The sequence below is a fragment of the Protopterus annectens genome, chromosome 7.part0, assembly GCF_019279795.1.
Source record: "Protopterus annectens isolate FY-2018-M chromosome 7.part0, PAN1.0, whole genome shotgun sequence".
NCBI lineage: Eukaryota > Metazoa > Chordata > Ceratodontiformes > Protopteridae > Protopterus > Protopterus annectens.
The window spans coordinates 434,934,948-434,947,413 of NC_056739.1; the positions used below are offsets into that span (position 1 = coordinate 434,934,948).

The 12,466-nt window shown below is 38.5% G+C and overlaps 1 protein-coding gene across 2 annotated transcripts in view; it reads right to left on the reverse strand.

Moving 5' to 3' along the window:
• CHRNB1 (cholinergic receptor nicotinic beta 1 subunit) overlaps nucleotides 1-12,466 on the reverse strand; it is an 826,114-nt gene that overhangs the window by 425,755 nt on the left and 387,893 nt on the right. For both annotated transcript variants that reach the window (XM_044077017.1, XM_044077016.1), the window contains exon 4: nucleotides 3,525-3,634. In XM_044077017.1, coding sequence (XP_043932952.1) covers nucleotides 3,525-3,634 — 110 coding nt within the window. The remainder of the gene's footprint in view (nucleotides 1-3,524; nucleotides 3,635-12,466) is intronic.

Below are 12,466 nucleotides of genomic sequence, written 5' to 3' on the forward strand. Positions count from 1 at the left end.
TACTTTACTCCACGTGATTTCGAAGGGAATGCCTTATTTCTCTTCTTTAGTGGCAAAGGACACTCATTTTGTGCTCATTTTTGCTATTATATACTTGTTTTATTGCTGCTTCTATTAATACTGCATGCTTTTCTCTTCTGAGGAAGTGTTGCTTTCTATGCACATGTGTGTACAGACTGGCTCCTGCTAACATGACAACTCTGCCCGATTCTCTTCCTTCCTTCATGAAAGGGAGTGAGGTACATAAAATGAAAGATCTTATTTTTTGTCCTTTGAAAGAACTTTGAATGGGTAGAGGGCATGTAAAACAATATGAGGGCGGGAATATTCTAGTTTGGGGAGCAGACCATTGATGACAATGGTTTGCCTAGCTTTTTTGTCAAAAGTTAGAAGGTTTATTACCTACTCTGACCTGAGTGAGTACCTTTTGTGCTTTGGTTTCAACGTGAGGAATAAATGAAAGGGATTGGTCCAGTAGGAGGCCTAGGCATATTTGTTTCATGACAAAAGGTAGTGACTGGTGAAGAGGGTTCAGAATATGGAGGAGCTGAAGACAGTCATTTATTTGTACAAAATAACATAACTGTGGATATTTTGGTATTTGTTACAAGTTTATCAGTGTACATCCAGTTCCAGAGCAGTGTAAAGCCATTCTGCCAAAGTTGTGTGATTTCTGTGTGAGATGCAGATGCTCTGATGATGGCAACGTCATCAGCATACAGAAGGATATTTAGATTGGGTAATTTTCAAGGGAGGTCATTAATGAATAATGGGAATAACTGTGTCCCTAAAAATGATCCCTGAAGAGCAGCCTGAGAGGGCATAGATTTTGGGATAGTACTATCAGCAGACATAGTAAAGGTTCTGTTAAGAAGGAAGACAAAACTAGTCACATACCTTATGTGAGGTGGCACCTTATAAGTGTTTGCAGTAAAATGTTATGATCTACAGATTCAAATGCAGGAACATAGCCCCAGTGAGTTTAGCCCCCCCAAAGGTTTTTGTAGATGGTATTAGTAGGACTGTGGCAGTAGTGGCACTGTATCTAGATCTGAAAGTCATATTAATTATCTGCGAGGATGTCATATTGCTTATACATTTACATTATTTTTCAAAGACCTTTACTAGTAGACCTAAGCTAGCTATAGAGCTACATTCCGCTGCTGTTTTGGGGGACGTAGTCTTTAGTAGGGGGATTTCAGTTGCTCTCTTGTGTGATTTTGGAATGAATTTAGTACATTATGAGAAGTTAGAAAATATAGGGTACAGGTGCTGCTAGGTGATGGCATAAGGGTGTACTGTGCAGAGATTTGAAGTTGAGTTGGGGGAGTTTTACTAAGCATATCCTTAACTTTTTTGAAGGTAGTTTTAGTCTGGGTAGTTGTGTAATGCCACAGCTGCCAATGGTGTGATGACAGTATGGAAGGTGATTTGATTATTTTGAGGTGGATAATTCTATTTTATAGCTTGTGTGGTTTGTGGATGTAAGCCTTGTCCAACTTCTAGTTTTAAAGAATGTATATTCAGATACTTTTTCATGGAACTGTAGAACTGCTTTGGGCTATGAAGTTGAGATAATTGTAGTTTTTTGCAGTAGTTGGATTTAGCTGTATTACTGCTAATTCATGTCTGCTTTCTGAGGGCACATTAATGCTTATGTCCACCATGCTGTAAACGGGCCTTGTTTCCATTCTGTCCATGAAGTGTGCCTGGTTTTTAAAAGAAGTGCAATCTGTGGAGTTAGCCAGGATTCTTCATTAGCTATTTATTAGTCTTCTGTTTTTAGTTTATATAGTTTATTTTGTAAATAATCTAATGTACTAATACATATTGAAAAGGCCTCTTCAAGGCAGCCGGAAGCTTAAAGTGAAGCCCAGTCAATGTTACTTAAGCTCTTGCTGCAGATCTTCCATGGAGTTTTCAGATACTCTTCTAGAAGTTATATAGTTAGCTGGTAGCTTGAGAGAATTAGTTTTCCAAGTAATTAGGACAGACTTAGGCTCCTAGGCAGTGAGACATTTCCCTGTGGTAGATATGGTTGTGGACACATGGCTGAAGTGACATTCAGCTATAGAGACATATGACTGTTGCAAATGTCCTGTGGAGAAAGACAAAATGTAGCATCATACCCACTGCTTCAGTAAACACTAGGGAGTATGCCTTGCAGAAGGTCTGAGGGAATCTTTGTCTGGGATCATGCAGAAAATATTATGGCACAATTCTCAGATCTGACCAGTGACAGGATAACTATGAATGGTACCATAACTGTGAGAACCAGATCTAGAAGTTATGGGCCTCTAGAGTGAGTCAACACTTATTGGTCCAAATTGTAGTGTTTATGGCATCTAAAAGCCACTGTGCATGTTTACTGTCTGTAGCATTTACTAGCCATTTTATGTATAAGTAATTGAAACTGCCCAGGATGATTGTATTTGGTTTGATGGTTAGAGATTCTGGCTTTTGAGGTAGTGTTCATGGGCTATGGGCATTATAGTAAATGTTCAGTGAATATACTTGCAGTCATAAAGACAAGCATTAATTTTAATTCATTATCTAACCGGAAAAGGGTGTGTAGTTATCAAATTAAACTAGAAACAGAAATTAAAAAAAAAAAAAACAAAAAAAAAAAAACAGAAATATTCCCACTAGGAAGTCAGCCATCTCTATCTAAGAGCCTAAGGAGTGGTAGAGAGCAAAACTAATTATCACAGCGGGTGCATAAGATCTGTGTGGGAATGATACCGTGAATCAACAACAGCTTCTCATACTTGCTTAACTTTGGTTAAACATTTAGAAAAACTCTGTCAATCCTCTTAAGTGGTGGCATTTAAAGCCAGTTTACCTAGCCATCATCTGTAAGGGGCACAAATAAGTATATAAAGGTCACTTCATGGGCTCCTGACCAACCATAGTTAGAGGATTAAAGGAAACAAAGCATATTAATGATGATAATAATTACATTTGTGACTCCTATAAAATACCTTATCACTCTTCCATCTTCTGCCTCGTATGTTATCAGCCTCTGTGTATAAAAGTACTTGGAGCCTGAGTCTTGTTTTACAGCTGTATTACTGCCATTTTCATGTACTGTTCCTCACTACTCTATCATTCTTGGTGCTATGTGTGAATGTCTGTTATTCACTAGCCTCTTCTGTGTGAAGATCTGTTTTACTTACTATACCTTAAAGTCACAGTCACACTGACGCTGACAGATGAAGAAAAGTGCAGCATGCTAAGGTGGCAGTTTGATGCAGTAGTCATATAAATAAATGTGAACTGAACGAGTTCATATCTAAATGTACTGTTGGAATTAACAGGCCACTTTCCAGTGGCCTTCAGAAAGGCATTTAACCTTTCTGAACCATTCTGCTAACCACTGGAAAAAAATGAAATAGGACCAACCAGTAATGAAATGGTATATTAGTTGGCCTATCTGGATGGAAAGAAATTTGTAAAATAAAAAGTAGTATGCGATTAAAAATGGAGGCAATGTGCATAAAAATAAAATGATACCCATTACTTACTTGTTAATCAATACAATATCTGGTAACCAAACATTTCCTTCTGGAATAACGAGGGTTTTGATACCATCATATTCACTGGGATTCCATGTCAGTCGATAGTCCTTCCAAGCCTTAAAATATAATATAAAGGAGGTTAATGAAAAGTCAAATAATTGCAATTTTATTAATTTAACTGGTTCCTAACACTCAGCAAGTATATCTGGATGTTGTGTAGTTGAAAACATATTGGTCTCTTGCTTTTATGTACACACATGAGAGGAAATCACTTTCACAAAACTGATACTTAACCTTTGAAGGTTATATTCAACTCCTGAGGTTGATATTATTAAGATATTATCTGCCTAGGTTGGTTGTAATGTCTCCAGTACTGCAAACAAAAACTGTGAAGCCCTACATGTCTTGATATTGTTGGGTAAATAACTAGCGAGCATTGTAGATTGATCTAAAAAACGGTCTTATACATTGACATGAAAAAAATGTACCTGAAAATATGAAGAGCTCTGCAATCTGCCAAAATGACAACTTTCTAAAAGGGAATAATGTAATGAGTTTTGCTAGTTCTGTGGTACAGAAGGATGGAACTCTGACTGTATCCCAACTGACCTGGGTTTGATTAGTGGCCACGGAACTAGTGAAGCAAGAACAGATAAGAATAAAGAAGCAGTTCCTCCTTTTTTCTGAAATCATGAGGGCTGCCTCTAAGGGATGTGTCATTCAGTCATAAATTCCCATTAGAGACCAGAAATCTAATGGGAGCCATTTATGGGGTGGTGTAAGCCCATTAACAGAGCACATATGACATAATGCACAGAAAGTGTGAAAGGTTGGGGCAAACAGAACAAATACTGTGATGGTATTCTATAGTGTGACTGGCTATCAGATTTGTAGAACTGAAGCAGTGAGCCAGGTGGTTAGTAGCAATTACAAGGGACATATATCTCAGAAAGCACAGTGTACTGTATTAACTGGTGAACTTTCTATAAGAAACTATACTGCAAAACACACAATAAATGCTCTCTTAAGGAAGAGGTAAACATAGGCGGTAATGCTGTGAAATGCATCATAACTGCCAGAGAGAGACTTTTAATGTGGGTAAGAGGGAATCTTAAAAAGGTTAGTACTTTTGTCATCAGATGCTGCATTCAGCTCACACTGATGATTAACTTGTGCACTCGTCAACAGATGTTACTACATTTGAGGTGAACCACCTCAAAATGCATTAGCCTGAAAGGAGTACAAACACATGGATGAAAGCAAACTGTCATGTGTTAGTATACCCTCTTATTTCCCAGGATTCGTAGTGTTAGTATACCCCTTATTTCCCAGGATTCGTAGTGTTAGTATACCCCCTTATTTCCCAGGATTCGTAGTGTTAGTATACTCCCTTATTTCCCAGGATTTGCAGTGCTAGTATACCCCCTCATTTCCCAGGATTCGTAGTGTTAGTATACCCCCTTATTTCCCAGGATTTGTAGTGTTAGTATACCCCCTTATTTCCCAGGATTCATAGTGTTAGTATACCCCCTTTTTTCCCAGGATTTGTAGTGTTAGTATTCCCCCTTATTTCCCAGGATTCATAATGTTAGTATACCCCCTTATTTCCTAGGATTCGTAGTGTTAGTATACCCCCTTATTTCCCAGGATTCGTAGTGTTAGTATACCCCCTTATTTCCCCTGATTCGTAGTGTTAGTATACTCCCTTATTTCCCAGGATTCGTAGTGTTAGTATACCCCCTTATTTCCCAGGATTCGTAGTGTTAGTTTACCCCCTTATTTCCCAGGATTCGCAGTGTTAGTATACCCCCTTATTTCCCAGGATTCGTAGTGTTAGTATACCCCCTTATTTCCCAGGATTCATAGTGTTAGTATACCCCCTTATTTCCCAGGATTTGTAGTGTTAGTATACCCCCTTATTTCCCAGGATTCACAGTGTTAGTATACCCCCTTATTTCCCAGGATTCGTAGTGTTAGTATACCCCCTTATTTCCCAGGATTCGTAGTGTTAGTTGTTGTTGTTGTATCTTTCGGCTCTGGTCCGCTAATGATTGGCAGCAGATTTTTATGTACCGAGTTGCCAGCCCTGATGTACAACCTTCAACGAAGGTACGCCCATTCACACATGTCTCCACACAAAAGACGCTTTAGCTGAGAATCGAACAGGACAATGTCTTACTGTGAGGCGACAACGCTACCGCAGCACCACCACCGCAGCTAGGATTCGTAGTGTTAGTATACCCCCTTATTTCCCAGGATTCGTAGTGTTAGTATACCCCCTTATTTCCCAGGATTTGTAGATTAATTTAAGAGAGATTATAGGGATAATGGAAACCTACAAAGGATTATCCTTAAATTCTCTCATGTGAAATTACTATAGTGTATATGAAAGTTAGCAGCCCTTGTGTAGCATCATTACAAACAGAACTAGTCTTGTACATTTATTTGTTATGTACAACTAGTTATAACCAGTTGTGCAATATTACTGAAAATAAAACCAGTTTGTGTCAAACAGCCAGATGGTATGCTAACTTATATTTTACTTTACTTTGAGTAAATTAAGTTAGTGCAAATGACCAATTAATCTTCTTTGTTACATTTAAGATGTAAGATGATTAGTACTTTTTGTTTAAGGCAAATATAAATTAATAAAATTATTGTCTCTAAGGTAACATCACCCTCATTATTAATAGCTGCTGTCAACAGGTAATTAATATCTTGAATAGTGTTACTCAGATAAAATATAAGTACCATTACATGGCTGGTTAAGTTCTTGTTTCTAACATCAGTGTGGGTTAGTGTAATTAGATTTGCATAACTAAGCAGTGTCACTAAAATTAAATAGATTCAGTTGGTATAGCATGCACAGATAATTGAATAAAAATTAATTCATTCATTCTTTCATTTCCTGATTACCCGCTCTATCCCACTCATGATCATGGGGGAGAGGAAGGCTATTCACAATGCAAAATATAATTAGTATAAATGGATAATTAGTACTGCACTTACATAATTGCTATGAGACAGAGAGTGAGAATTTGTATCACTGCACAGTAACATTATGAAGAAACATAACTGGTGTCATGTAGATTGCTAGCACTATAGTGTTAAAGTTATAGCATTAAAGCTACTGCTCTATAGTGCGTAAGAGAGCACAGGCTTACCTGTGTGATATACTGATATGACTTGGCAGACTGCTGTACTGACACTGCACTGAAATTTCTCACTTTATAGTTACAGCAATTGAAGCTACTCATTTAGAATAGCTGCAGCTATTACAGTTACTGCACGACTCAGATCCATTGGGATAGACTATATGTTGCTCTTTGCTTTTATCCGTTAGGTAGAGACCATAGAGACCATAACAGCCTACTGGGTAAAGCTGTTTGATTTAAATTTGGCCCACATTATTGATTACTTTATTGATCCCACATATGTAAGTCACCGTTACACTTTTATTTTTTTACATATGTGAGTTTTACAGTAGTTAGAGCTCATATTCATTTATCCTTTATCCATTTCCCATGTTATCACCCTTTTCTAGTCCAATGAGTTATCCTCCAGAGTGTTTCACCAAAAGTAAGTTATAAACCAAACTTGTTTTTTATACCCATTCGTCTGCGCTGGCCAATATGGTATCTCTGATATCTTTTGCCTTATCTGTAGCCAGCCTGACAGCGCTAGGTATTTTGGGGCAATGTAATACCCTCCTCATGCTTACTGAAAATTCCTTATTGCTACCTCATAATGATTCAATATGTGAGCGGTGTAAGTACTGACTTAACGTGGAGGCTACCTTCTCAACTCAGACCACATTTTGGTATGCACAAACGGCATACACACATACACACACACAGCACAGAGCACTTCCACTAAATCAACTTACAATGAAGTTGTTAAGATAATACTGCTGAAGCCTCCCAGGCTAAAGACTTAAGAAAACTCCAGTATTGCTTCACAGAGCAGCACATTCTTCTTCATCCTTCCTGCCCACCGTCAGTACAATTACCTCTAATAGTCACAAAGGTGCACCATCCAAGCCCTTTCAGCTCACTGAGACTGCATCTAGCTATGGTAATATTTTAGTAATAGGTGATCCTATTGTCAAACATGTAGACACCACCCTCACCAGGCTGGAAAAGAATAAGGTGACAGCTGTATTTCTGGGATATAAAAAGGGCTCTAAGATCCCTCCATCCTGACAAATATGATTATAACCTGATAGTGGTCCCCATTGGGGGGGGGGAGAATGACAGGGGTGGCTCTTGGTACTGGTTACTAGGCTGCAGCCATCCCAGCTAAAAGGAGAAAAAGAAAGAAGAAGTGTGCGTCATCAAGAAGTCAGCTTATTATTTTATTAAAAATAATTGTCCATTGGTAAAAAGTAAGAGAGTATGACAAAGCAAGAAAGAAGTAATCAGTCCGGATAGTGTGGAGCCAGGATGATGGGAAAACAGAGGAGGGCACTGGGGAAGTACAGGGGAGACTAGTGGATGAAAGGGGGGCCCATGGAATGTTAGTTGCAGCTAGACCTCTAAGGTGTATATAGTCAGTAAAGTGGCTATAATGACTGGGTTTGTACTGAAGCAGTGTTTGGATGAAAGTGAATGACCACATCTATTTGATCACAAGTAATGGTTATTGCCCTGTTGTAATACAGCCCCACCCCCTTATATTTGACTCCATCCATTCAGTTTCTTTTTGCAACTCCACCCCCCCCCCCACTTTGAAGTCATCAGCCTCCACTGGTAAATTACCTAAGGCGCTCTACTCAGAGGGAGACATGGAACGATGTGATAGAGCTTGCTATACATGTGTCTGTGGCAGGAAAGCCACTGATCTTGGGTGCTATTTTGCTATCTCCCACAATGATGCCAACATTCAAAGACAAGTTAATTAGCTTTAATAACTGACTATGTAGCTGGTGTCATTCTAGGGGGATCCAGTATGTATCAGCTTGGGATGAAATGGCTAACAAGTCTTCCTGCTTCACCAGGAATGTTCTGGATCTCTCTTACCAAAGCTTATGCATTCTGGCTAAAGACTTTGCTAGCCCTGTAGAGCCTTTTTTAGGCAGAGTCCATCTGATGGACATTCCAACCTAGTGAAATCTAATTTGTGACACATTACTGTGGCTGTTCTTAACTCCAGGAGTCTTAACAAACTAAACAAAAAAATGCCTGAATTGAAACTGAGGCTGTTCTACACATTAATGTATGTGTAGTTACAGAGACATTGTTACAATGAAAGCACCTCCCTGTATTTCTGGGTATAGTGCCTCTCACATCTTCAGACCTAATGGCAATTGTTGGGGAACATCAGTATTTGTCAAATATACCATCACTTCATGAACTATTACTTGGGACACCACATATGAACTTGTAGATGTTGACATCACCATAGACAAGACTAACGGCCACTTCATAGCTCACTATCATCCGAACACTTCTATGTCTCCTTTTGAGCATGACAGCCATCCTACAACATTCCTACAACATTAGCTGAAATACCAATTAAACCCAATACCACTCTTCAATAAACTGTCTGGCTGATATAAACTGCCAGGGGTTGGGATGCTCATTGCTTCCTTGACATTATAAATACTAATTCTCTTTACAAAGAGTTAGCCAACCAATTATGGGCTCCAGTTGCCTTCATCTTGTCTTCATAAATATAGCCACTTTTTGCACATCTCCATATGTGTCGTACTGCCTTGTTAAATCAAATCATAAATTAGCAACCTTTTCCTTTAAAACTGGTAGTACTTTTCCTGTAGGTATCTCTGTGTTTAGGGACTCCTCATAAGCAAATCTTTACTTATTTGGTGACATAAATAATTTCTGTTGTAATGTACTTCTCCTCTGATGGATCCTATTGTTAAAGCCATCGACTACCCCTCTGACTTCTACTCCCACTTAAATAGTTATATTAACAAAGCAGTCCATATTCACATCAAATATAATGAGAAATGGAAAAACAGGTCCCTAAGGTGGAATATCCTTGTAAATATACAGAAAGAAAACGAAATTGCTTATATGAGGTCTCATTCCACCTACTTTAAAAGCACACTTAAGCAAACTACTAAAGTGCTTAAGGGAACCATTAGGAAGCTGAAAGCTGAGTATGAACTTAAAATGGCCACTAAAAATAAAAATGGCTATGAAGCTTTCTTTAACTATATCAGGAAGCTAAAAACTGACACCTAACAATTTTTGGACTAGTCTACAATAATACTGCACACACTGACTCAAATGAAACAGTGAATATATTAGCTGACAAATTTAGTGCAAATTTTACTCCACCCACAGTTTCAGCTATTCCAGATTCCCCGCCACCTTTAAGTACTGTGGAACAGGTTATTTCAGCCCTCTCAAAAGCGAAGAACATCTCATCCATGGGCCATAATAATATTTCCGGTTGCTTGATTATCAGGTGACAAATATGTCCTATCTGAACCCCTATGTAAGCTTAAGGTCTCTCCACTGGTTACATTCCTGAAGCCTGGAAAAAAGCAAATTTAATGCTATTACATGAGGGTGGTCCAACCATAGACCCTGGCAACTATGAACCTATTAGTCTCACTAGCCTCATACGTAAAGCTACAAAGCATATTATCTCAGACATTATTAATCTGCACATTGAAAATCTCTTAACCGTGGACCTTCTTCAGTTTGGCTTTGTAAAGGAAGGTCCTGCCTCTTTAAGCTCATTAATTTCTTTGAAAATGTAATGGAAGCAGAGGATAGTGGTTAAGCAGTCCATACATTATCTGGACCTGGCCAAAGCCTTTGACACTATTCCTCATGCAGCATTATTGACAGACTTACAAATATGAATTTATAACCTTATCTTGTGTGGTGGATACCTAACAGATTACCTGATATAACCAATGTAGTTAGAGTTGAAGGAGCCAGTTCTGAAGGCAAAACAGATACCTGTGGCATACCACAGGGCTCAGTGATGGCCCCTATCTTACTTGACATCTATCTCTCAGGCCTTCAGGCCAACACTCCTGGCTTATGATTATCAAAGTTTGCAGATGACTGTAAATTTACTGTACTTATTCAATCTTTCACTGATTTTTTTGCCCCAACAAGGGTTGGACCATATTAACATATGGTGCACAGACAATTGTCTCAAATAAAATATGAAAAAATGTATCATAGTTCATTATGGTAAACAAAACATTTTGACATAACATAGAGGTGACACACCTTTCCAATCAGACAATGTTGTAAGGGATGTAGGCACGCTTGCTGATAATTTCTTACAATTTAACTACTGTGTCTCAGTAGTGGTTCAGAAAGCATTCTATCTGACTCATCTAATTTCTAAAGGCATCTAAACAAAATTCAGAGCAGTGTCACAAAAGTGACAGAGGAGTCTTAATTTCCTTTTATTCATCTATTGTGAGACCCATTATTGAATATAATGAACGTCACTCAGTTTGACAAACCTCAGAGACTCATAACTAAAATGACCAGTGGCTTCAAAAATCACACTTATCAGTACAGAGTAGCCCTCTCTCTGTACTCAGTCTCTTACGGACTCCTCTACAGAGGTCTATGTCTACCCTTTCTTGCCATGGAAAATTCCAAGCCTCCTTGACCACCTATTTCTTCACAGAAGAACTGGTATCTCAAATGCCAAATTAATGGAACTAAACCTTCATCAGCAGATAAATAAGACATATTGTAGTGATATATTCATATTTCAAGGTATCTCTCACCTTTGGAACAAACATCGCTTACATGTTAAGCAGAGTAAAACCCTTGCCCCCTGGAAGGTGAACTTAAACAATTGGATAGGCAGTCTAAAATTCTACCCTGGTCTTGGTAGTGTAGTCCTTTTCGAGGATGGAGGGAACTGATGAATAGCAGTTTTAGGCTAACCCTGTAAAGGTTCACAGACTTGTCTCATACTTAACTATGAACCTATCTATTGTGAAGCACCACTCTGTATGAGATACAAGCAAATGTATGGAAAAGGTTGGCTCTCAGTTCAAAGATAGCTTAGTAATACAGCTGTAGAAACAATGTTACTGTGAAGAAAGAGGCAGCTGGTAAACAATACATATGCAGATGAGTTACAGTGTATGAATAACAGCTGCCGCTATGCTCTAAGACACGCATACTTTGTAACACGACTGTTGACAGAATCAGTATTACATTATAATTACAGAACTGCATTAGCAGCAAGGATTCCAGTGTATCCCTATAGAAATACGGGTTTTGAGCCCACCACTGTTGCACAGTGCTACTGTTATGGACATTAGTTATCCCTTCAGCATACTGTGCTATTGTTATGGACATTAGTTATCCCTTCAGCATACGTCTCTTTATTTCTCTATCTTGTATGCAAGGAAAACACTTAACACATCTGATCAGATTTCCATCCTGTTCCTGCAATAGTTCTTTTAGTGTGTGTGTGTGTGTGTGTGTGTGTGTGTGTGTGTGTGTGTGTGTACACAGTATTTTACATACTTTCATATGTTCATACTAGGCTAATGACCACTGGGACCTTTATAAGCTTAGCTAATTATTCCAATTATATCCTGCAAGTTTATGTACTTTAGAGGTTATTTTAGATTTATAGGTTTATATTAGTCTAATGACCACCAGGGTGTTTTTAAGCCTAGCCATGCAACCAACCCAGTTTTGTCCCCGAGTGTCTTTGATGCATATATGGTGGGGTATTTTAGTAATGAGGTAGCTAAGAGTTATGTGGGTGAGGGTATATTAGTTAGGGATTGATTTTCTTACTGTAGACCTCTAACCGTGAGAGACATGGGGGATAGACTAGGGGTGAATTTGCAATTTCCCATCCACTGATCAAAGTTTTGTTTGTATAAGGTCAGGGATGAACTCTTCTTCATGTCCATGGGAAGCTTATTCAATAGTCTGGGGATCTTATATGCCAGGTATAGGTCACCTCTCAGCAACCTGTAG